This window comes from Astatotilapia calliptera, chromosome 12 (assembly GCF_900246225.1).
Source record: "Astatotilapia calliptera chromosome 12, fAstCal1.2, whole genome shotgun sequence".
NCBI lineage: Eukaryota > Metazoa > Chordata > Actinopteri > Cichliformes > Cichlidae > Astatotilapia > Astatotilapia calliptera.
Window position 1 is genome coordinate 33,344,320 of NC_039313.1, and position 24,009 is coordinate 33,368,328.

A 24,009-nucleotide genomic window follows, 5' to 3' on the forward strand; every position below is an offset into this window, starting at 1 on the left:
ATTGAAAACAGAGAACCTGGCTTAAGAATACAAGTAAATAAATAGAAAATCCAGATACCTTGATTATGAGATAGAGTTAGCAATACTCAGTGGCATGCTTATATTATACCAGGGCCTGTGAGAAAATAGCAGAAATATCCAAACCGGCGTACACCATAAATGAGTCCCATATTTTATGAAACCTGTTGTCCCTACTATGTAACGTGCATGTTAGGAAGTCTACTCACACATATTCCAGTACGTCTGCTGCCATTGAGTCTTAGATGGGGCCGTGTGCGTGCTCCAGTTCAACAGGACACATTTCTTTGCAGTCAGTCAGTGCAGTTTTGAGAAAAGTGTAAAATCATTTAGCATTTAAGTCTTGACTGAAAGGTATTTATTGTTTTGTCACAGACTTGAAGTCACTGTCAAACTTTGTATATTGTGACAAAAAGGTTTTTGTTGTTTGTGATGTTTTGCACAGGTGAGTCTTTCCTATAAGATGGCCTTAACTGCTTTGGGAACTGCATCAGCGCAATGAAGAGTAACCGTAATGAACTGATAGTTCAAGATAGCGCTGCAGCATTTTTAACAGAAAAAAACATGTTGTGGATCACAGTAATTGGCCTATAAAATAATAAAATTACCTTCTAGCTGTGATTTAACTGCATACCAAAAAGTTACAGTTCCTAGTTTTCTTAAATTAGTCAGCTCAGTCCTTTCTCAAAGAGAATATCTATATTTTTCACCCACCTTTGAATATTTAAAGACTGTTAAAACACCTTCAGTAACAGCTAATGGACGTGTTGTTCTAATAATAACAAAGGTTTAATTATAATGTTGCCTTCATCCTTTATGATCACGCGTTATCATCAAGAAAACGCCAACAAAACTAACACTTCAGACGTCTTAAGTGGAACCTAGTATGCTTTTCATTATTTTCTATTATATAGTTACTGTTTTCAACAGTTTAGTTAAATTTGTGTAAATCTTATAAGTTACAATCTCATGTTTCAGACTGCTCCAAATGCTCGATTTCCTGTATTTCGTTCTCCTTTTTGGATTCGTATGATGTCATAGCAGATATTTATAATATGGTCATCTCACCTCACAAATGGCAGCTGGTAACAAGGTTGTTATGAGAGAGAGAGGAGATAAAACAGCTTTGTCCAGAGAGAAGATGAGCTGAAGGGCTGTACCAAGACCCAGTGTAAGATAAATAAGGATTATTCTGAATTGTGAATCATGCAAAGCTACTCTAGTAAAGCCCAACAATAATAAAATGGATAAAAATTATCATATTTTGTCTGCTTCAAATCAAGTTGGGTTTTCCTGTAAACAGTAATCAGACTGTTGGTGACAAAGATGCCCATAAACCACTCAGGAGCCAGAAATACTGCAATATTCATTCAGTTTAGCTTTCCAGTCGATGTTTCCTCTGCTGGTTTCAGGTGACCCCACCAGCCCAGGATTTCTTAACACGCTTAGAAGAAGAAATTGCTGACTCCGACTTTCTGTCTCATGCGAGTAAAGTGAAGTCGGGTTGCTGCTGTCAGATTTTGCACATTCTCTGACTTTGTTTTTGTCGCAGACTGTCACCTTTCAAATCGAGCTTCTTCTGCCCAAGCCCTCATCCTGTTTTCACTTTCATATCTGCTTTTGGCATTTCAGTATTTTCTGTTTTTCTGCTCTTGGCTCACTCCTGCAGCCGTGATGTGCGCCTGGGGTGAATGTCTCATCACTCAGGGGGTGTACAGAAATGAGGTCTGATTTGATTCGATCACATGGGTGGTTTAGAGCCCTGTATGGAGAACAGCAGTGGTCCTGTGGTCAGTGAGGAAATATCACTTCAGCTTCTGCATTAATCCACAAAGGAGCCTTGAAGAAGACAGTTTACCTCGATATACATATTCAGTCTAACAGCAGTCAGATCCTCTTACTTCTTTTAATATCATTTTTCACCACTGAACCCTACGGGGAACTGCGCTGATGGTTATGAATATCCGTGATGAGGATATTACACCTCGGCACAGACGTCTCTCTCTCTCCTTTAAAAGAGCTTCTTGTATTTGCCTTCACTGAACTGTTTTAATTCGAGTTGGAGATGAAGTTTTTCTAGCTAGTTTTATTTTTAATTTTTTTTACAGTCAGGCTCATCAAACTCGAGTTGTGAAGCGTGTCGGGCAGCAGCGGCGATCAGACATACTGCTGAGATTGTTTTTCTGACGGTGACTGGAAGTCTTGTGCAAAACTATTTTCCTGAGAGATCACCTTGGAGAGCTGCACACACGTCGAAAGCTGTGATGCATTTCCACTGCGGGAAAATTATATACGGAGTTTTACTTCAGAGGGGAGGCCGTGTGAGGAAAAGTGATGAGGGCTACTCAGATTCAAAAGGTCCACAATGTCATCAACTACCTGACTCGCACACCCTTAAAAAGCAACATTAATGGCGTTGATCATTCGTATGCTTTAAATGTTATTCAAACATATTTACAAAATTCTTCTTTCTGATTGGCTCGTGTGAGTCTGTTTAAACTATTCATCAGGATGCTTCAATATTTAACCATCGCTCTATATCAGTGCTCCACAATCTGTTGACTATAGCAACAGCGCAGAGTCTGCACCAGCTTTGGAGACAAAGTTAAAGAGGGAAGGCTGATATGGGGTTAGGGAGGAGGGATGGTGGATATGGCGACCATGGCTCAGGGGGTTGGGAAGCGTATCTGTAACCGGAAGGTTGCCGATTCGAGCCCCGGCTCGGACAGTCTCGGTCGTTGTGTCCTTGGGCAAGACACTTCACCTACCGCCTACTGGTGATGGCCAGAGGGGCCGATGGCGCGATATGGAAGCCTCGCTTCTGTCAGTCTGCCCCAGGGCAGCTGTGGCTACAACCGTAGCTGCCTCCACCAGTGTGTGAATGTGAGAGTGAATGAATAGTGGCATTGTAAAGCGCTTTGGGTGCCTTGAAAAGCGCTATATAAATCCAATCCATTATTATTATATATTTGACAATGGATGTTGAATTGAAGATTCATGGATGTAGTGAAGGAGGGCTGGTGTGACAGAGGAGGATGCTGGGTGTTGTGATATTTTGATACCACGGTAGCATTTACAGGATATTGCTTTGTAGTGAAAACTGTTACTCAATAAGGCCCATTTAATAGTTGTTTTTCTCTTTCTCTCTGACCCAAGAATTGATGTGTAAGACTCACAGGCTGGTACCCCAAGGTCAAAAACACCACAGAGACGAGACCACTTCCTTACTCCCATCCTCCCTTCTTTATCTCTTAGAAAAAGGCTCGTTAAAGGCCAGGTGGTTTGTTTCAGAATTCACTAATGAAAGAACTCTGTATTCTATGTCTAGGAGTGTATTTTGCTGGGATGATCATAAATTGTAGCTGAACTGATAAACTACACAAAGGATACTTTGCTCAGAAGGCAGGAAGACGTTTCCTTATTTGGTCTGTACCGGTTTGAACTGGGAAAGCTGACACACGAACCTTTTTTTCCTCTATATAAGCTGTTATGTACTAAATAAACCTTTGAGTCGATTGGGAAGGCAATCTAAAGCAGTCTCTGTTTTCTTGTTCTCCCAAGCTGCTCCCGAGCTCGTACTAACACGCTGAATGGCATACCTGAGTGTTACTTTAAATAATTAGGAATCTTAGAAGGAAAGGACAGAACTCTGCTTATCGCTCGTGCCTTGGAGGGAAAACCGGGATGGACATTTTTTTCCTTCACTGGGATAGGGTGAGATGGTGGCAGATGACCCACTGTGGCGACCCCTGAAGGGAGCAGCTGATAGAAGTAGAAGAAGAAGGACTGACTGACTGAGATTAAATCTATTTAACAGCTATAGCAGGGGTAATTTATCACTACTGAAACTAAACTGGAAACAAACAACAACAGTCTGAGATGGGAAACCAGCACCATGGCATTTTTTTCTTATTTTGATTTGACTTGTAAAGTTATGATGTGAAGTTATGAACACTTCCAAAAGTTCCTGAATCTAGATCTGGAACGAAAAGACAACCAAGCTGTTGAGTCTCAGTGTCCTGATTTAAATTGATACACCAATTAATCTTATAATTCATCTTTAGAGACGGATTCGTTGGTGTTCAATCTTCTTTTGATCTCTTCCTCCTCTTCACCGATTGCATTATATCGTGTGTAATAAAACAATTTGCTTTACAAATAAACTTCACAGTTATTATTATTCTAAGTTGGGCCAAGCCCCATTACTCACGCTGCCCATAACTTTTTGAATAATCCTGCTAACCAGCAAACACACAAACAAACAAACAAACAAACAGATAATCATAATCTACTTGGCAGATGTAAAAAAAAAAGAGGGGGGGGGGAAAGATGTGGGGTGAGTGGTCATGGTTTCGGGGTCAGGCTGTGGCTGAGTGGAGCGAGTTTAAACAGCATGTCGTCCAATTAAAAGTGTTTATAATTGTTCCAAATGGCTTCCCTTGAAGGCAGAGTCAAACTATCCACACCATCATCACCACCTAATATAAAGAATGAGGGTATCTTAGCATTAATTAACAGCAGATAGTGCTGAGACCAAAAAGGAGAGAGACGTCACAAACCTTGAGCATGTGAGAATGTCTTCAACGCTGCACATTTCACCAAGCAGCTCCCTCAAAGCAATAACTGCTCTAAAGTCGACCATTATTTGCTCCGGCACGTTCTTATATGAAGACATGAAAGCTATTTACAGGCTACAGCAATTCAAACAAAAGGAAGTGATCACAGTGTCAGTTTTGCACGTAAACACCGAACACGTGGACGACTCTAAGAACCGTCTGCGGGGCTGCAGAGAAATCAGAGCAGCTCAAAGAGACAAAAGATTTGCTTTCCCAAGTGCAGAGCAACAATATTCATTACCCTTTTATTGTTTACTATGGTGTGAACTCTCTGCGTGTGCATTATCGTGTGCATAATTGGACATGTCACAAGCTCAGCTGAGGAAAATAACTACTGGAGTCCTACTGAGAGGAATAACAAAGCAGTTCTTATTAAATCTGGAGTAAAAGTCTAAATATGCATGGAATGAGTTAGGACTGGAAGAAACTTCATTCTTCTAAAAACACATTTAGCAGTTCACTCCAAATGACACATTACTGTAATGTATCATCTTTAAAATGCAGCGCTGAAGGGGTGCAGGACAGGTAGGAACAGGCATTGTTAGGTCAATCCCAGCTCTGCTTCTTTGTAAACATACAGCTCAGACCTCTGTCCTGGTAGCGCTATTCTTGAGGTGCCCTATATTTTGATTCCTTGCGGACGGGTGACTTGCAATGCCAGGAATTCAAGCCTTGAGGGGCAAGTGATATATTTGGACATGGTGCTGCATGTTGTGGAGGCTCGCTGTCCTTCACTGCAGGCTTTAAACTCTTTTTCAGCGGCACGTCAGGCCCGGTGGCACACTGCACCGCTGCAATAAGTGCGAAGCATGAATCTGTCAGGACACATGTACTACACGTTACCCACAATCCCCTCAGCTTTGTACTGTACCGCCTGAGGGTGACTGAGAAACCTGAACTCCCGCCGACAGAAGAATTTGATTGTTTAGGAACAAATGCTTTCTATTTTTCTGTCACTACATATTTCAGAGAAATTACGCTTTCTTTACTCCACAGAAAAGTAAGAACATGAGGTAAGATGATAAATACTGCAAACCTTTCTGTTCTGGTTTGATAAAATTAAATTTTAACCATAAACTGTACATAAAAGATGGAGTCACATTGCCTGAGGTTTTTTTTGTTTTGTTTTTGTTTGTTTTTTTCCTGTTACTCCTTTAAAGTGGATCTTAACAGATTTGAACATGCATGAAAAGAAAACTGCAGTTCATCTAACTGCCACAAGAGGCTCTAAAGTGTCTCAATCCCCTCAAACTTAAAATGCTTAACTTTACAGCACTGGTGCCTTTAGACCACTGTAATGGATTATTACATTATTACAGTGTCGTACAGACACTCAAGAAGCTTATGCTTCAGTTTTGCTGAGTTCTAGTACTTAAACCAATGGTAAACAATACTCAGCAACTAAAATAACTAGTCATATATTGGGAAAAACATCTAAAAATGTTGGTTCTAGATTGGAGATATGAGGACTTGCTGCCTTTCCTTCCCTTAAAAACAAAAATGTGTAAGTTATGTAAAGACATTGTTGGGTTTAGGACTTCTGGGCACTCAAAACAAGCAAAAGAAACAAAATACATAATTTATAATAAAATCAAAAGACTAATAATAAAAAATAAAGACACTTTATTTAGAAAGGCCAGAGAGTGAAACAGAGGTGACAGTCAAAAATGTATTCAGTTTAAAAACATTTAAATGAATCAATTAAATAAAGAGGCTCTTTCTCCGCCGGCAGCCATGTTGAGAAAACGCTGTAAGCGTTCAGGCTGGTATGAGCTGCAAGTTTGGGATATTCAGGATTTCCTCAGGGTGATGGCACCGCTGAAGGTCTTTCTGCAGACTGTTCAGGATGCTCTACAACCTCCAGGGCTGCAGCAGAGACACTGATTGTGATTCAGTCAGTGAAGAAATCCAAACAATGGCAAAGTTTGATCACGGGAAAACTTCTACCACGAGAATTCGACTCTTACATGTGGGAAAATTAGAACTTGTAAGGCCTTTATTAACATTGAATATTAATACTGAAGAACAAGTCAGAAAAACAGTAAGTATTTCTACAGCAGTGCTCACAGTGATGCCTCCCGAACACTAATTGTTATTTCACACATTGGCTGTTGGAAGATCAGACAGTTTGCTGCCGGCTGTCTGAACGGTTACTTGTTCTGATTTCCCAGATGGCTGCTGTCAAAAGACAATTTTAAATCCATCTTTGATGTAAAATAGACAGACCATATTGTCCGAATCTCCCCAGCCATCTGTGTGTCCAAATGTCCTTCTCTTCTAAATCAAAAAACATGCAGACATAAACTGTATATAAAAGACAGGAACAGCACCAGTTAGTTAGTGAGGTCTCTGAATATGTGAAACAGTGCACGTTCATATCTTAGCAACTTGTAAAGGACACTTTAAACCATGCCCTTTTATCTTTACCTTTTTTACTCTAATAGGGACGTTAACTTACATAAAGTATACTACTGTATTCATGAATACTTGGACCCAGCAACTGAGACCATGAATTTATTCGAAAACCTTTTATGAATAAATCACAACATCAGAGAAGTCGACCCCTGCTGGCCATTAGCAAGAATGCAGCTTCAAAGAACTTTGCTTTTAGAAAGCATAGTTCATCTTTTATACGCGCTATCTGAACCCATGCATTACACCTACAGGAGCTGCTTAGCCGTTGAGACCCATGTCATGAAGCTCTGCAGACACTCAGTCAGCAGAGAGCTGGCAACTTTTACGGCACATGGTGCTCTGCAGTTTAGTGCTGTGGTTCTGTGAATGCTTCCACAAATTCAGTCAAGCACCTAGCCGCGAGGTGCTTCATTTTATACCATATGGCAATGAGACTGAAAACACCTGAATTCAAAGATTAAGAGGAGTGTCCCTTGACATTTATCCAAGTATCACTGAGATTTGTGTGAAAACGCTTTGGTATGCAGATGCAAACGTCTGAAAATCCTTTTAGAAACCCAGTTACATGTAGACCTGTAGACCTTGAAATCATGGCTCACTAAGAGGACTCCAGCAAGGGAAGACCATGTCCTGTAATCTATGTCTGCGACTCTGACTGTGGAAATCAGATAAGTTCATTTCCTGGAATCTTAGAGTTTTAATAAAGCGCTGATTCAGAGCCGACACGTTCCTTTTAAACGTTTTAGTTTCCTGATAATCATTCATGTCCCTGATGACAGTTAAACTATATGATGATAACAATATGAACACATGCATACTGGATGTCAAAGCCCTTAGTAAATGCAGTACTTTTACTACTACTAATAAAAGTCTTCACTTTTCTTTACTGAAACAGTGAGGTTCATGGCAGTTCATGTGGCTGGAAATCCAGTTTTTCATGCAGTGATGCCAACTGTGACACTTTTCCTGAAATGTATAAAAAATGCTCGTACGTAGGAAAAACATTAACTCATGTTTGACTGATCAATCAAACCACACAGCGTGAGTAAAACCTTGTGTATTTGAGCAGGCCAGAGAGGGTAAATGAAACGTGTGAGCACAAGTTGTAAAAAATAAAACTGCTGTGTTTGTCAAACTTATGTCAAACGTATGACTTTAACCATGAAATCGCTAAAGCGCTGAAAATAGCTGCAGGAAGTCGCTGAGAAAGATATGGGAAAACTGGCTCACTGACCTGATATGAAATAGGTCTGTGGTTTAAAATGCCTGTCAGCTCATATTTATTTATATTTATAATCACGCCTCTATGTCTTTTTTAATTTAGTTGTGACGAGTGATCAGAATGATCTTTGTTCAGGCACTGACAGAGTTATTATTGGCATAAATCAAGCCGATCGCTAAACCAAATCAAATAAAGAAATTAAAGTCTGGAAAAAGAAGAAAGAGCACACCGAGGACTTGTGATTATTTTCACCACAGAACCAAACACACAGAAGGCCCTGCAGGCTTTTACCGAGACCTGCACTTTAATCCGCGTGTTTCTTTTGCACATTTGTATCTATGGGCCCCCCACTCCAGGTGTTGAGGGGCCGCCACTTACTTTGAACTCCAGGAGGGCCTTTTCCCAGCTGCGTTCGAACATGCTGGGACGTCCCTCCCGTCTCTCTGCCCTCATCTTTTTCCCCCTCTGTTCCACCCTCACTCCTCCTCCCCCCTTTTCCCTCCTAAAACACTAACTGAGCCATCCCTGTCTTTACGGCCCTGCTGCAAACATTCCCCTCCTTCAAAGCGGAGGGAAAAGTAACACAGGGGACAGGATGTGTTTGTGTGCATTTACAGGATTGCAGGTATGTTACAGCTTGCTGCTCTGAGCTTTGCTGTAATTACATTGATGACACAGCAGGAAAGAAGCAGGAGCTCATCATTAGTCTACCTGGGAACCGCAACTCTACTGCTGAGACCCTTGTTTAAGGCTTTTTAAGAGAGTTTACCATTTGCTGCAAGACACAAAGTGCACAGCAGCAAATTTCCTTCTTTTCTTTTGTTTTTCCTCAGGTTCAACTGCTAAAAGGAGAAAAAGATATGTTAAGGCTGAATCGTTTCAAAGTGCAAGCTGTGCTAATAATGAATGACTTTAACAGGTCAGCTTTTCTTTCTTTAAGAAGCCTCGGGAAGGAAACGCATTAGAAACATCATGTAGACCCTCAGAAGTCTTCACTTAAACCTGGCTGACAAATTTCTTTAAAGACTCGCGGCTCTTTCAGCCAAGGTTAAAATCGTGTAACTCACAGGAAAAAAACAAATCAGGGTTTTTATTAAATATATAAAATCTTCAAAGAAAAGTGTATTCTGATGAGGCAAAGCATTATGACCACCCCTGCCTCAGGTGCTGGCCGTCCTTTGCCAGCCTGTTGAGTGATTCCTGTTTTAATGGTTTGGCCCTTGTTGGCCTGTTACACCTGTTTTGGCTTAATATGTGCATTTTCACTGTGCACATTTCATGATAATTTTTTTATGCAGCTGCATTCAACAGACAGCTGAAAGACAGACATTAAACAAAGAAAGATAACGACATTAAACATTTGAAAAAGCATTAGCGAAATGTAGTCAGATCAAAAAATGGTCTTTTGACTCCACCCACTATCTCTACATATATATTATGACATAGAAGATACAGTCAAATGTATTCCACCGTCTAACCCCCATGAAGGGAACTCCTAAAGCTAATGTGGACAGTGTTAGTGCTGATTTTAGTGCCAGTCCACATTAGCTGATAGCCAAAGCCTCTTGCTGAGTATCTGCAAGCTGCTTTGCAACCCACCTCCAGCCCAGATCATCATTTATTCTTTATCAGATTTAATCACTGCAGTGTTTGTTGTTATTGATGCTTACTCTGTTCAGTAATGCTAATCTTGTTGCTGCTCTGCCCTCACTGGGCTTTGCGTTTACGTTCAAGAAAGGTCACGGAGGTCCCAGAATAGAGCCATACAGATAAAAAAGAAACTTTATTTTTCATGATTCTGACTGAAATAAGCTTTAAAAACTGCAACGTATGTCCACTTTATGTTTGTCCTCATCCTTTTTAACATGAAATATGGTGCGGAAGCCCAAGAACGAACCTGCAAGAACCCTGATCTTAACCAACACCAGTTCGAGCACTAACTTGCCAAACCAGAAGCAACTCCTGCAGCTCAGCAACTTGACAAAGGTTTGCAGTTATCTGGAATTAACCAGACTAAATCTCTATCTATCATATCGGGGTGAGAGCCACAGCTTCCATTCCAAGTGCTTACTGGGACTGAAAAAGTAAACAATCAACATTTCTGCTCATGGGATTACACAAATGCACATTATGGCTATGGCTATCCAACAAACATCATACACTTACTTACATCTCTACTATCATAATGAGCAGATACCTCTGCTGCCACACAGGTACAACAACCTCGTTGCTAGTAAAGCAACATGATTGGCCCATATGTTTCAGAATTTAGCTGTTGATTGGCTCTTTGGAGTCTATTAGATTTACCGCCATGGTTCTCTCTTGCAAAAGTCATCACCCAACATCACCCACTTTTCCCACTGCGTCTCAGTGTGAAGAACTCATCAATACCTGGTCCCAGAATAAAGCAGACAGACTGAAATCAGAAGAGTGCACCCGTGTGGTGTAAGGGGAAAAGTTAATAGGCTGGTCTGAGTTTATAATCATATAAATTACATCTGTGGGCAACCCCCGGCTGCCTGCACAGAGGAACAAAACCACTCCTCATCTGCCGATGCCTCTAGCCAAACACGACAACTTTAAACATTAAAATAACTCTCAAGCAAAGATATGAGTAACCAGCAGCCGGGTTTAAAGAATATAAAGCAGAAGCACACCTCAGAGCGAAGCGCTGGATGTTAGCCAATACCCAGCAGAACCACAAGAGCAAAGCTCATCATAAACTTCTTTTAAACTTTTTTTTTTTAGAACAGCCTAACCTTCAATTGGCAGCACAGCAGGAGACAGCAGCTCATCTTTGCTAGTGACCCTGCATCGCGCTCTTTCATCGCCATTATCAAACACAAAGCCAGGATCTTCTATGCATTATTGATGAGACACATCTTCTTAGCTACTTCTCAAACGACAGAGGATGCGCAGCAACTCCTACCGATAATACCTCTTACCGCCTATCCTCGAATACACACACACAGGTAAGAGCTTCAAACGTCAGTCACACCAACCTGCTCAAGTCTCCAGTGAATAATGCACGAGCTAAGACCCATTAAGCCATATAAACACAACAGATTCTGTGAACAGTAGGGACGGAGATTTAAAGCGGTGCTAGGCAAGAGGTAGGAGAGTACAAAAGGAGTTGGTGTACCTACCGCATGCAGCGCTCCTTCATAGATACAAGCTCCTGGGGTGACATAGAAGGAAGAGAGGGAGAGATACAGAAAAAAACACACCATTAGTATCAGAGTTCAGTCTGAATCATACCTGTGAGAGGATCCTGCAGATGGTTAAACAGCAAACGAGCTGTATGAAGGATAATCAATCAGTTCCCCTGTTAAGATGCAGGTTTATAAAGTTCTTAGTGCGATGACAAGCTCTGAAAGAGATCAGGACATGTCTGCAACACAGAGACTCAAGCCCAGTGGGATAATAATACAAAAACAAGCTTATAAATATTAAAGTTTCATGTTTGTAATTGACTAACATACAGTTTTGACCAAACAGTTACACAGCAATGCACCACTTTGCTGTAGTTATGCTTCTAAAAAGGTTTGGAAATATGTAAACAGAGCTGGGATTTATTGAACTCCTAATAACTATGATACACTGCAGAAATGAGAGGGGGTAGCTGAGGCTGACAGGTTGGGTTCCTATTACACTGTAATCAGGTAATCAATGTTATTCACCTGCCCTGTGAGTGGTTTGATACTTATGGCTAATCAGCATGTTTAAAGACATAATCTCATGTGTGGATCGCCAAGCAGCCGTATCAGTAGAGACCACACTCGAGTTTTTATTCATCGCATTAACGTTCTAGATTTTAAAAAAATCTATTTCACTGATTATTATGAACAGAACAATGAAATGACTGTTATAATGACTGTTATTTTCATATTTTATACATCTATTATGTTATTAGACCAGCTGAGTCGCTTAAAATTTCCCACCAAAAATGGAAAATTTTATAATTCCCTAAAGCAGGGGTGTAAAACTCTTTTTATTTCATGGGCCACATGCAGCTCAATTTAATCTTGAATGGGCCAGACTAGTGAAACGCTCCTTTCTGTCACTGTAAAGAAGTAAAACTACACATTTAAAATTAATGAGATGTCTTAATATAAGAAAAAGAAGTTTCAGTTTTTCTACATGTTGAAGAAATGTTGTAGTAAATAAAAAAAGAGGAAATAGTTGTTGTCTTTTTCAATCTGGACCCAAGACAGGAACTTTTCTGTCACTTAATTACTTTTGTGAACGGCAGCAGAAAAAGTCTTAATCAGGAGAAAAAGCTGTAAAACTTATTAAAACATAGTTAAAAATCCCAAATCTATCCCGTCCACATATTCCAAAGCTATCGAATGGGCCAGATTAGTCTTTGCCAAAGCATTTCTGGGCCCCAGGCCTTATGTTTGACAACCCTGCCTTAAAGCAACCAAAAGTGGCCTTTGGCCTTCTTCATATCTAAGACCAGAATACAGACAGACTTAAAAAATAAACCGTAAAATCTTTGCACTAATAAAATCAGGGTGAAAAGGCCGTCGTCTGACTGATGAATAATGTGTCGAATGTTTTTAAATTGGCACGTGGAAACAGCAGGTATGTGTAAGTTTAATATTTCTGGTCGAGGTCGGTCTGTGAGTAAGCGAGAGAAATGTGAGAAATGCCCAGTCTATGACAGAAAACAATCCTTGAGACTAAAAAAGCCTGGAAAGACTAGAAATTGCTTGCGAGGTTGAAAACTGGAACCTGAGTAGAGGAACCAGGGGAGTATTTACACTGGGGAGAGTGATTAACTGATTGGACACGGGTCCAGAACTATGACATTATGTGAAAACAGCCGAGTATCTAAAGAACCTCTATTCATCCACACTGCTTTTATCTGCAGTACCTTTACACCAGCTATAACCTTTCTCACTTCGATTGTGCTGCAAGCCAATCAGAATCCAGTAATGCATCTTCTTTGCTTTTTTCTGTCTCATTAAACTAAGCGTTTACCGACATTTGTATTCACGGTTCAGCTGGAAACAGCTGCCGTTAAAAAATTCCTTTAATAAATGTGAAACATGCAACCTTTAGACTGAAACTGCAGGGTGCCACTGATTATCTTTGCTCCGTCTGAGAGCTAAATGTTTAACAAAAACACAAACAGATAGATGCACAGGCAGCACGCGCCTCGGCCCAGCCGGGGCTCCGAGCCTCACGACACCAGACCTGGGAAATCTAAGCTGCCTCAGGGGAAAGTACAGAGGTAAACATTTACCATAATGGTCGAGATGGGAAAACAAGAATACAGTTACAGTTATGCCCTCATAAAGGATGCCCGAGAGCGAGTGTGTTTATGCTGCTGCACCATGCTATAGTCTCTTTATCACACTGTATGGGAGAAAGAGTGCTGTGTAAAATATAATCTGGTGGTTTAATCAGTTCGGGGAAGACACAGTGGAGAGGTTTACTTTTCAGTTCTGCCTGCTAAAGAAAAATCCAACTAACAGTTCAGATTGTAAACAATTATCAACACTCTTTGAATCTCAGGCATTAATTAACAGATTAAATGTTGGTGTCTTTGAGAGAGAGTGTCATTTTATCTGAGCATGGGTTTAATATCATCTAGTTTGCAGGTTTTTTAAAAGATGGATTGTATTCATATCAAGTGCACACAGGGATTTCTGGCACAACTTTCCCTGCTCCCAAAGTACATGGAAATCCTTATTTTTGGTCTCACTTGTGTTTTAAACATACAGCCTTTTAGATTATTGTTAAAATCATCTATGATGGGAACAAAAGTTTGCTCTTTGACTGTTTTTTAATGAATTTTATTTACACAAGCGTCTCATGGCCCTTTATATTTTAGAGGGAAAATTCCACAGATCAGATCCTCTATGAAAGAAGTGGGAACAATATGGCCACGCCCACCTGACCAGCCCACGTGAGGTAGATGGAAAATTAGGATTCAAATACAAATAAGCACACTTCATGCATCAGCTGCTGTTTTTCACATTTCAACTAACAAACTCTATTTGATAAACTAGTGATTTTACTGGAAATGACAATACAGGTTTTTTTGCTTTTATTTTGAAGGCAGCTTCAGTGTAAATGTGTTGCAACAAAGGTTTATAAGGGTTTTGAGTTTGCTAGCCTTGAAAGATGTCAGCTCATACTAAAAAAAGACATTTCAATTGAGAAAAAGAAGGAAAGTGACTTTTGCTGAGCAGGAACAGACATCTGAACCTTTGCTGCAAAATCAACAGGAACTCTTTACAGAGTGACAGCAGTCGAGACTAGCTTTGTGATTAAACACAGAATTACAAAAAAAAGCCGTTCTCCGATGGCGAGCTCATCAAAGAGTCCTTTGTGTACTGCTGTTAATTAATGCACTTGTTCAAGCCAAATGAGAAAAAAGGAGGCAGTCGAAAATGTGCCCAGTTCCAGGTGAACCCTAACAAGACTGATCAAGGACATTCAGTTGAAAACAAAGCAGACGAGTTTAACTTTTTCTCCTCAGTTTCTCATCTTTACTCCTGGACTACAGAAAGAGTTTGAGATTATGGAGCAGCTGGCAGCAAAGCGATGAATGAATGAAACTACAACAGAGGCTGAAATGGGACAAACTGACAGATGCTACAAACGAAGGCTGTCCAAATCTGGCGGGGAAAACATTTCTGACTTTTGAAGGCAAAAGAAAAAGTGAGTGAAATGAAATCTGAACTGAAATGAGTTTTTTTGCATTGTGTTATACATCAGGTGTAGTGTGAGTCGGTGCTAAGACTGAACCATCACAGACAGCTTAATTCGCCACTGACAGAGCGCTTCAAGTCAGCATCACCACTGGATTTTTTCTTCCTCTTTCAAAGAGGAAAACATTCCACAGACAAGGAGACAAGGATCTCCCTTTATATGTGAACAAACATTCTCAGTGATGCAGTTTAACAAATCCAGAGAGAGATCCTCTCTCAGTGACGATCAGCTGTCTGTTATCAGCTCAAACGTTGAACCGACTTTAATGCACATTCAAGCCTAAAACAGACTAGATTTCTCTCACTGGGGGTCAGAGACGTAAAAGACGAGCTGAAAAACTGCAGGTGCAATCAAACTACAAGCAGCACTTTGTATAAAGTTAAAAGTCTTTGAAATTTTGTCAAAATGTGCACATTTTGTTCACAACTATTTTTGTGAAAGTTGTTTAAGTAGTGATAAATCGTTGGTGCTTTACCTGTTTCGTATTCCCATTAGATAATTTAAAATCATATCTTACCAGTTATAAAGAGAGCTTACTGGTCTGGTCCCCTACAACAGTTAAACTTTCTCATGTGGCCCCTCCGGAAAATTAATTACCCACCCCTGGATCAGCTTATCTTCTATGAGGATATTTGGCAATGGCGGTAAGGAAGAACTCCCTTTTAACAGGAAACGCTCCCCAGCTGAATGAGAGTTAAGAAGGAGACGTCATCTTTCGTGACATATTGAGGGATGAGGGCAAAGGGAAGACAGAAAAGATGAAAATATGGGAAAGAGCGGGCAAAAGTTGGTGACATGCAACAGTTGGATATAAACGCATCAGAGAGAAGTGCTCAGTGCATCATGGGAAGTATCCCAACAGTCTGAGCCTACAGCAGCATAACTAAGGGGTGGTTCAATGTCACATCGTCGTTTTTATCTGAAACGAAAGCTTGAAATTGAATCTTAAAAGTAGAGACGGTGTCTGTCTGCCGAATCCAAACTGGGAGCTCCATGAAATCGGAGCCTGACAGCTGAAGGCTCTGCCTCCCATTCTACTGCCACAGCACAGCAGTGGTGTCTCCCTCACGACTGAGGTGCATAAAACAAAACACTGTAACACCTTCTGTTAATTCTGGGTTTAATAGGGAGCCAATAAATAGAAGCTAATATGAGAGAAATATGATCTTAATGTATGGTCTCTGAACTCTTACTGCAGCATTTTTGATCAGCTGAAGGCTTTTTTCACTGAGCTGTTAATAAAGAACTACAAAAGTCCATCCTAGAAATAACATATCCACGAAGCAGCATTTCAGCTTCTCTCTGACACAGGATGTTTCTCATTTCTGTAGATGGATTGTTGAAAGTGCAAGTTAAAGGATACATCCTGGACAAAAAATGACTCCAATCACTGTAGTGATGGAGGCTGAGGGAAAGCCATCTAGAAAGGAAAGTATTGATTTATGATACTTGTACATTTCAGCATGATAGTCTCATAAATAAGTGCAACCTTTATTAGCCTTTTTGAACTCAGTAATGCCAAGAAAAGATGCCGCATGACGGCTAAATGATGGTAAAAAATCTGTCTATAATCTGTGTTAATCACAGACCTTATTTCAGGAATTTAAGCAAAACTTTTTAAAACATTAACCTCCTAGCAATAAATAACATCTGGTTAGTCTCACTGCTGCACCTCAGAGTCAGGTTCAGCTTTTATAGGCCACATATCAGGTAATGAAACGAGGGCAGCTCCTAAACTTGGCCCACATCTGACCCACACAAGATACTTGCCAGTGTCATAACCGAGGTGTGAGAGCAACAGGAAGTCTGGATTAAGCACAAATGTGTCTGCTGAGACCAAAAAAACCCCAAACGTGTATTGTCTTCATCATCATCGGGTTCTAAAACCACTTGAAACAGCAACAATGCCTGTATCCTTGTTTGGACTTTCATCCCTCCCTCAAATTTGAGGGAGGAAAGAACTTTGTTCGGTGGAAGATAATGGAGGATTATGGAAATCTGAAATAGGAAATGTTGTTCAAATTTAGATTTCATTGTCCATTTTCACAAGATGATTCTTTGTGAACAGGATCTTAAGGTATTAAACGGTGTTTGCTGGCAGTGAAGCCTTAAATGTCTGATCAGCTCAGGACAATCACGGCCTAAATACGTGTAGACTTTGACAGTACAGGCTGAAAATAAGATTACTAACAAAAAACAAGGACTAGATTTGCACACGTTTTACCACAGCTTCATATTTTTCTTTGATATCACATGTTGACACAGTTCATCATCACCTCTGAAAGAAATGTGCCACAAAATGAAATGATCAGCGCATCTTTTCGCTACAATAACCCAGAAATGCTTTGTGTTGAAATATAATCATTTGTACTGTTGTTCTAATCATTTAACTCCTATGATTAACCCAAACTTAAGCCTGCAAACAACCAAATCAATGTTTTATCAGATGAAAGTGCAGTCAAACTTCAAAGTGTTTAATTTACATAGACCCTGAGCTGGAATGCTTGCATATTCAACAATAACTGCCTGGATGAGTGCGACTCTAATCTGATTCGGTAACAGATAATAATTCTGCAGATGCTCAGAGCCACACTCAAAGCTCTACAAAGGAATCTTAATTGAAAAGCACTAATCTCATCATGACTCCAAACATTTGTCCAGAAAACGCCGTTCTCAGCTCGGCATTCAGTACATCCTGCAGCACTCACTGTTGATCACATTTGAACATTTATAACCGTTTTGCTCTGCTCGCCGATGCCAGCATGCTCTCTTTTAAGCGCAGAAAGAAGCGAAGGGGTACCTTGCTTCATAAAAGTTTGAATCTGACTGAAGCAAGTCCTGCCAAGCAGAATGAACGCATGCCAAGAATAAGAGAGAGGATGCTAATGACTTTGGTAGGCATATGGTGCTGCTGCTGCTGCTGTTACATGCAGGCAGAGGAGGTTTTCACCTGGCAGATATCAGGCTACAACATTAACCATGCCTCGGTCTGACAGGAGGAGTACAGAGAAACTATGAATGGGTCAGTTAAGCAGCAGCACTTGCACAGACCTGCTTTAGATTCTGCTCTTGACAGTCCTGTGCATTATAACTCCTCTAATGGGAATATCGTAGCCGTGCATGGGCAGCTATTTTAGATCTGATGCAGAGTTATGAATATTTATACAACACAGAGGCCGTGAGAAAGACTGGATTTAAAAAGAAAAGGTGTTTAGATATGAATATGAAAAACTACAACAAGTTCATGTGTTGCTTTTTAATTCAGATTCATTTGCAGTCTGTTGAATGTGACTCTGGGTACCTGCAGAACTATTATCCAAACAGAAGATTGTTTTGCTTAACTATGCCCGCCTAAAATCGGGAGTTTAAGAGTGTATTTAAGTCTGGTCCTTTCTTTGAGTTTCACTTTCTCAAATTGACTTTGAAGTTTGGGTTAAAGACAGATTTTTTTTAATTACTGTTAAGGTTATATGAGGTTACTCTATGTCTGTGTTTCAGTTAAGAGTATTTGTTTCTCTACAATTAAAGTCTGAAATTCTGTTAAATAACTCCAGCAGCTCAGTTAAAACAGATTTTCTTTTTGTCTTTTCAGTTTTAACTCGCCTAACAAATGCTTTTAGTTACTGAAACATAATCAAAGAGCACGTTTTAGTGAATATTCGAGCCGCTCTCCCTGAATCAGACATTTCCAGGTCCACTCGGAGAGCATTATTGACTGCACAGCTCAACCCTGGTGGAGTGTGCTCATTCAGAAATCCTATCAAACGAGTGTTTGTGTCATATGAAAGAGCTCATTTGAAATTCACCAGCTGACTTTTCTCTTCTGGGAAAATCTGTCAACCCTGAAGTTGGGATGGGAACTCTTATCCTTGGGTAACAACACCCTGCTCTGGCTCAAGGTCCTCCACCTGCGATTGTGGGTCCTGAGCAATTATAGCCTAAATTGCATTCATTTTAAGATGAAAGTGTTCCTAATGGAAACGGTGATCGATCGCTCTGCCCGCAACTTTCACACCTCCACAAGATTTCTCTGCGCGTACTGGAACAATTCTTCACTCGGTGCTGGACAAAGTAGCTGAGGTTGAACTAAATCCGATCCGATTTAGAGTCGGTGGATCGCGTGCATGGTGGTCCCTAATAACCCCTGACCTGGCTACGTAACAAGCAGGACAGGAGGACAAGTGGCTTGGTGAAAAGAGACTAGAAATACCAACCGTGAATCCCACGGGGGACGGTGAGGATCCCAGCCAGAGCGCCAACAAATATCCACCATCCACACATGATCGTACAAAAAAAGAGGATTTAATCCAAATCCAGTCAGAAGAAAAAAACGGGATGTGTGTGTTTGTGTTCGACTGTATCTATCTTAAATGAAAGCGGGTCTCTCTGTGCATTATTGGTGCTTTGAACACAAACAGAAAAGATCCGGGAGTCTTCAGAAGGAGCGGGGAGACGGAGCGCACCGGGTCCGACTCCTGAGCCCTGCGCGCCGGACTGGAATGCGGCGCAATGCCGAAACCTGGAGAAGTGGGTTATCCACCTCCTTCCTGTTCGCGTGCTCAGAGCTCTACCGGCTGGACACAAAACTCTGTTTAGAAAAAAGAGTCACCGACAGCAAGTTGTTCCCTCTTCAGCTGCAGCAGCAGAAGCCGGGACGCTTTTAAAAGCCGAGGCGCATGACGACGACTGGCGGCCGGAGTTTGAGCGCTCCTGCAGCGAGCCTCGCGCGTGTTTGAAGTCACTTCTTGCGGTGGACCGGTCTACTTGTCCTCCCGGAGCCCACCCCACTCCCTCTCCTCCTTCTTTCCCTTCTTGTTCGTCCTCTCCCCCTCTGTCAAAGAGGACGTCCCACCTCTCCACCCCCGCTTCCACCACCCACCTCGCAGATATAATCTCACATGATGGGGACTGTGCTCCCTGGGGATTAAAACATGAGGGAGAGAATTAGTTTTCTGGAGGGGAATTTGGTGATCTAGGATCAGCTGAGGGATTCATCCTTTTAATCCCATTTTCAGCTGGAAATCTGACGTTTACAGAGAATAAAAATAAATACATTAAAGAAAAGTGGAGCTGTAGGCTGTCTGAACTCACTTTTACACCTCTGTGGTCATTATAATTCCCCGGCGCCAATACTCTTTTACGGGAACTCGTGTTTGGAGTGATCTTAAAATAGTTTCTGTTTTGATGCCCTAAGTTTTCTCAGTCTCGAATAATCTTCCATGAATAACCTCATTATGCTCTTATCCTATTATGTGCGTTAAATCTAAAAAACTTGCGGGTTTATAGATGCTGAACTCTGTGTTACCTTTAAATGACTTGAGATTATTGAAATTAAAAGGCAGTGATTTTCAAACCAGGGGTCAGGATCCTCCGAGGGAATTTCTTGGACTCTCAAGATAATTACCAGTAAGGAAATATTGAATTCTCAGCGTTATTCCTTTAATCTAATTCCTGACAGCAATATTTGTAGTCCACGTTTGTCATTGTTAGGTCCGCGTTACATTGCCCAAATGTCAGGTGTGTTATAGCATTTGGTCCACATGAAAAAACCTTCCTATAACCGATGTGGTCCACATCTGGCAACGCCAAAAGTGCCATAAGTAGCCCAAACGAGGCCCAGATTAGGGTCTGATGTGTCTGAGTATGTGCTGTAATTCTAAACAGCTTGACTTCAGATATCATTAAATGATTTAATTGTAAAAATAATATGAGAGCTGAGAGACACTGTCAGCTTGAAATCCAGCACCCTGAGACTGTACACTAAGTGGAAGGGAGAAGGCTGTGGACTAGTGAGTGTTATAACCAGTATCCAGGATGAAACAATAAAGATCCATGAATACATCATGAAGATGGCCACGCCTGATAGTGTGCTTAGGACCACCTCAGGCAGCAGAAACCTGAGACAGAAGAGAACCAAGGAGAGGAACCATCATTAAAGAACAGGCCTGTGCACGGTATGTACCAGTGGCAGATAGAAGGAGTGGTTGATATCGAGAAATCCAACCAGTGGCTGGACAAAGCTGGACTGAAAGACAGCACAGAGGCACTAATCATGGTAGCACAGGAACAAGCTCTGAGCACAAAAATCCATGGAGGCTGGGGTCTACCACATCAGGCAAGATGCCCCTGAGACAATCCAGCACATTACAGCAGGGTGCAAGATACTAGCAGGGAGCGCATACATGGAACGCCATAACCAAGTGGCCGGCATAGTGTACAGGAACATCTGTGCTGAGTGTGGCCTGAAAATCCCAAGGTCAAAATGGGAGACGCCCGAAAGGGTTTTGGAGAATGACCGAGCTAAGATCCCGTGGGACAGTTTGACCGACGGACAAACTGTTGATGGCTAACCAACCGGACATAGTGGTGTTAGACAAAGAGGAAGACAGCCATAGTGATAGATGTAGCGATACCAAATGACAGAAACATCAGGAAGAAGGAACACGAGAAGCTGAAGAAGTACCAAGGGCTCAGAGAAGAGCTCGAGAAGATGTGAGGTGAAGATAACGGTGGTCCCCGTGGTAATCGGAGCACTAGGTGCGGTGACTCCCAAGCTAGGCAAGTGGTTCCAGCAGATCCCGGGAACAACATCTAAGATCTCTGTCCAAAAGAGCGCAGTCCTAGGAACAGCTAAGATACTGCGCAGGATCCTCAAGCTCCCAGGCCTCCCAGGATCCGAGCTTGCCCTGCAGGGCAAGTGTTTGCAAATCATTACTAATTGAGCAATTCATGTAAGTGTCATTAATTTGTGTAATTAAAATAAAAAATAAAAAACTCAATTATAATTATATATTGGTTTTGTGTGGTATTTATTCGTGAAGTGAACTACCAACTTGTCTCCTGTCTAGGGTGTACAGGTACCTTAGCACAGCTCCACCCGTAAATGATGGGTTATAAGACTTTAATAATAAAGGTTTTATTACTGAGCATAATTCCAGGGTGTCAGTTACTGACATTTAGTCAAAGCCTCTGGTGTCTCACATTCAAGCAGAAGGTTTCCTTTAGTGTTGCTCAGTATGTGTGACCACAATACTGAGACCAGTGTCTCTCCTACTTTGTCATAAATTAACCCAAACCTGACCGAGTAGTTTTGGTCACAACTTTGTGTCCAGGTTCACAGTCTTGTGATTTGGCCACCACCACATCACACCACCTATGTCACTAACAACTTTATAATGGACACTGTTTAAAACATTACACAGTATTTACAACTTTCCAAGAACCATCCAAATAATGTTTTACAAATTAGTAAATATTGCTTTCAATTTCATGCTTTAATAAAAATAACTGATAATTAAAGTTAAGCAACTGTATTTTTACCTTATGGACATGATTTTCTGAGACTTGTAAACACATATTGTTAACAGCAACATAAAAACGTGTCCTTAATCAGAAAAGAATAATTCAACTGATGTTAACAAGGGAGGAGACCACAGACACTGAGGTATTTCTCATCTTGTTTTCAAAACCTCAAAATCCATTATTCAATTTTTGAGGTTCCATGGGGCTTTTATATATTTACGATTTTGCTGAAATCCTGGCAGAAGTTTAAGAGACTCCCTTTAACACTATCCATTTTACATAGAAACTGAATATTTTGGGAAAACTGATCAACTATTGACTTGCTAATTAACTTTTTTTACTGACTTTATTAGTCAGGAACATATTATTACTACTAACAATCTCCTTTAATTATTTAAATATTATCTCATGTGAACCTTTTATTGTCTTTTTTTAGTTTTTCCTCTAATTTAAAATTTAAACATTTAAATTTAACATAATTTCAAACAACAAATCCTGTTTACCTTGACCCTGGTGGTATGGAGGACAAAACAAGCCAAAATAATAAATAAAAAAAAACAGAGAAAGAAATTTTTAGATTAAAAAAAAAACAAAATAATTGAAAAAAAAAAAAGATTTAAAATGTCTTGATGCATGCTTAATAATCCAGGGAAGAAAATCCCAGAAAGTTGTTTCTCTTCATCTGGACGTTTCATTTTCGGTGGGTGACTTCTTCGATCCAACAGACTGAAGAAGTCACTTGAATGAGTGATTAAGGTCAGTTTTATTTTCTTCAGTGATTTTGTTCATATTATTTATTTCTTTATTTTCTAGTTTTATTCATTTATTTGGGCAGTCTTGGTCTTCCATACAGTAATATGTACTTACTTTGTTGTTGTTTTTTTCAGGTAACGGGATAATCTCCTCTACCTTAAGTCCTGTCACTATCTTACAGGAAGTTGGCAAACTTTTTTTTTTCAGTGACCATTTACTTAGTGCTTCATTTTTCCCCCAGTTTGCTTTTATTTCATCCACAGCTTGCTGATCTACCTGGGAGCTGCTTTCCCCCCTCTTTTTTCTGTACAATAACTAACTATTGTATGTCTACAGCTTGTTTTTCAGTGTAATGTTTAATCAGCAGGAGTGCAGCATTGAGATTCCTCAGGGTCACATGGCAGTAACCTGATCTCCACTCAGTCCTTTTGTCCTCTGCCAAAAACAGGGATCAGAATCGGTTTTGCCTTTGAACAAGCTTTCTTTTCTGCTGCTTTAATTCTGCTGCTGTCTGCACTCTTCAACTATTTATAACCAGCTCCCCGTCTGCAGTGACAAAGGAGAAGATTTAAAAAATATATAAATATATATAGCAGGTTAAATTCTGACCTCCAACACAACCAAAAGTATCTATATCATTTTGACATGTCATGAGGGCTCTGGTGAGATTATACCTGACCTCCTATTAAAGTCAGGCTTGGAATGGAGGTCTTATAAATCTCTGGTTATAACTATAGAGACATCATCGCTGGCCATAACCACACAGCAGACTCTTCATGATGTGTGTGACTAAAGGGTATGTTGACAGAAAATTGTATCTTAAATATGTTTCTGAAATCCCATTGGTGTGGGGACTGGTAGATAAGGTGAAAGGCAGGACAGGACACGACCTTAGCGGTCATGATGCCAAACTAGTGCCTTACAGTGAATGGATGTACTCGCTTGGTAGATTAGAGC

General features: G+C 40.7%; 1 protein-coding gene across 2 annotated transcripts in view; it reads right to left on the reverse strand.

Moving 5' to 3' along the window:
- Positions 1–19,792, reverse strand: part of fras1 (Fraser extracellular matrix complex subunit 1) — a 297,426-nt gene extending 277,634 nt beyond the window's left edge. For both annotated transcript variants that reach the window (XM_026186631.1, XM_026186630.1), the window contains exons 1-2: positions 19,212–19,792; positions 11,418–11,449 (exon numbers count right to left, since the gene is read on the reverse strand). In XM_026186631.1, coding sequence (XP_026042416.1) covers positions 11,418–11,449; positions 19,212–19,278 — 99 coding nt within the window. In that variant the 5' untranslated portion in view covers positions 19,279–19,792. The remainder of the gene's footprint in view (positions 1–11,417; positions 11,450–19,211) is intronic.
- Between the last annotated feature and the right edge of the window lie 4,217 nt (positions 19,793–24,009).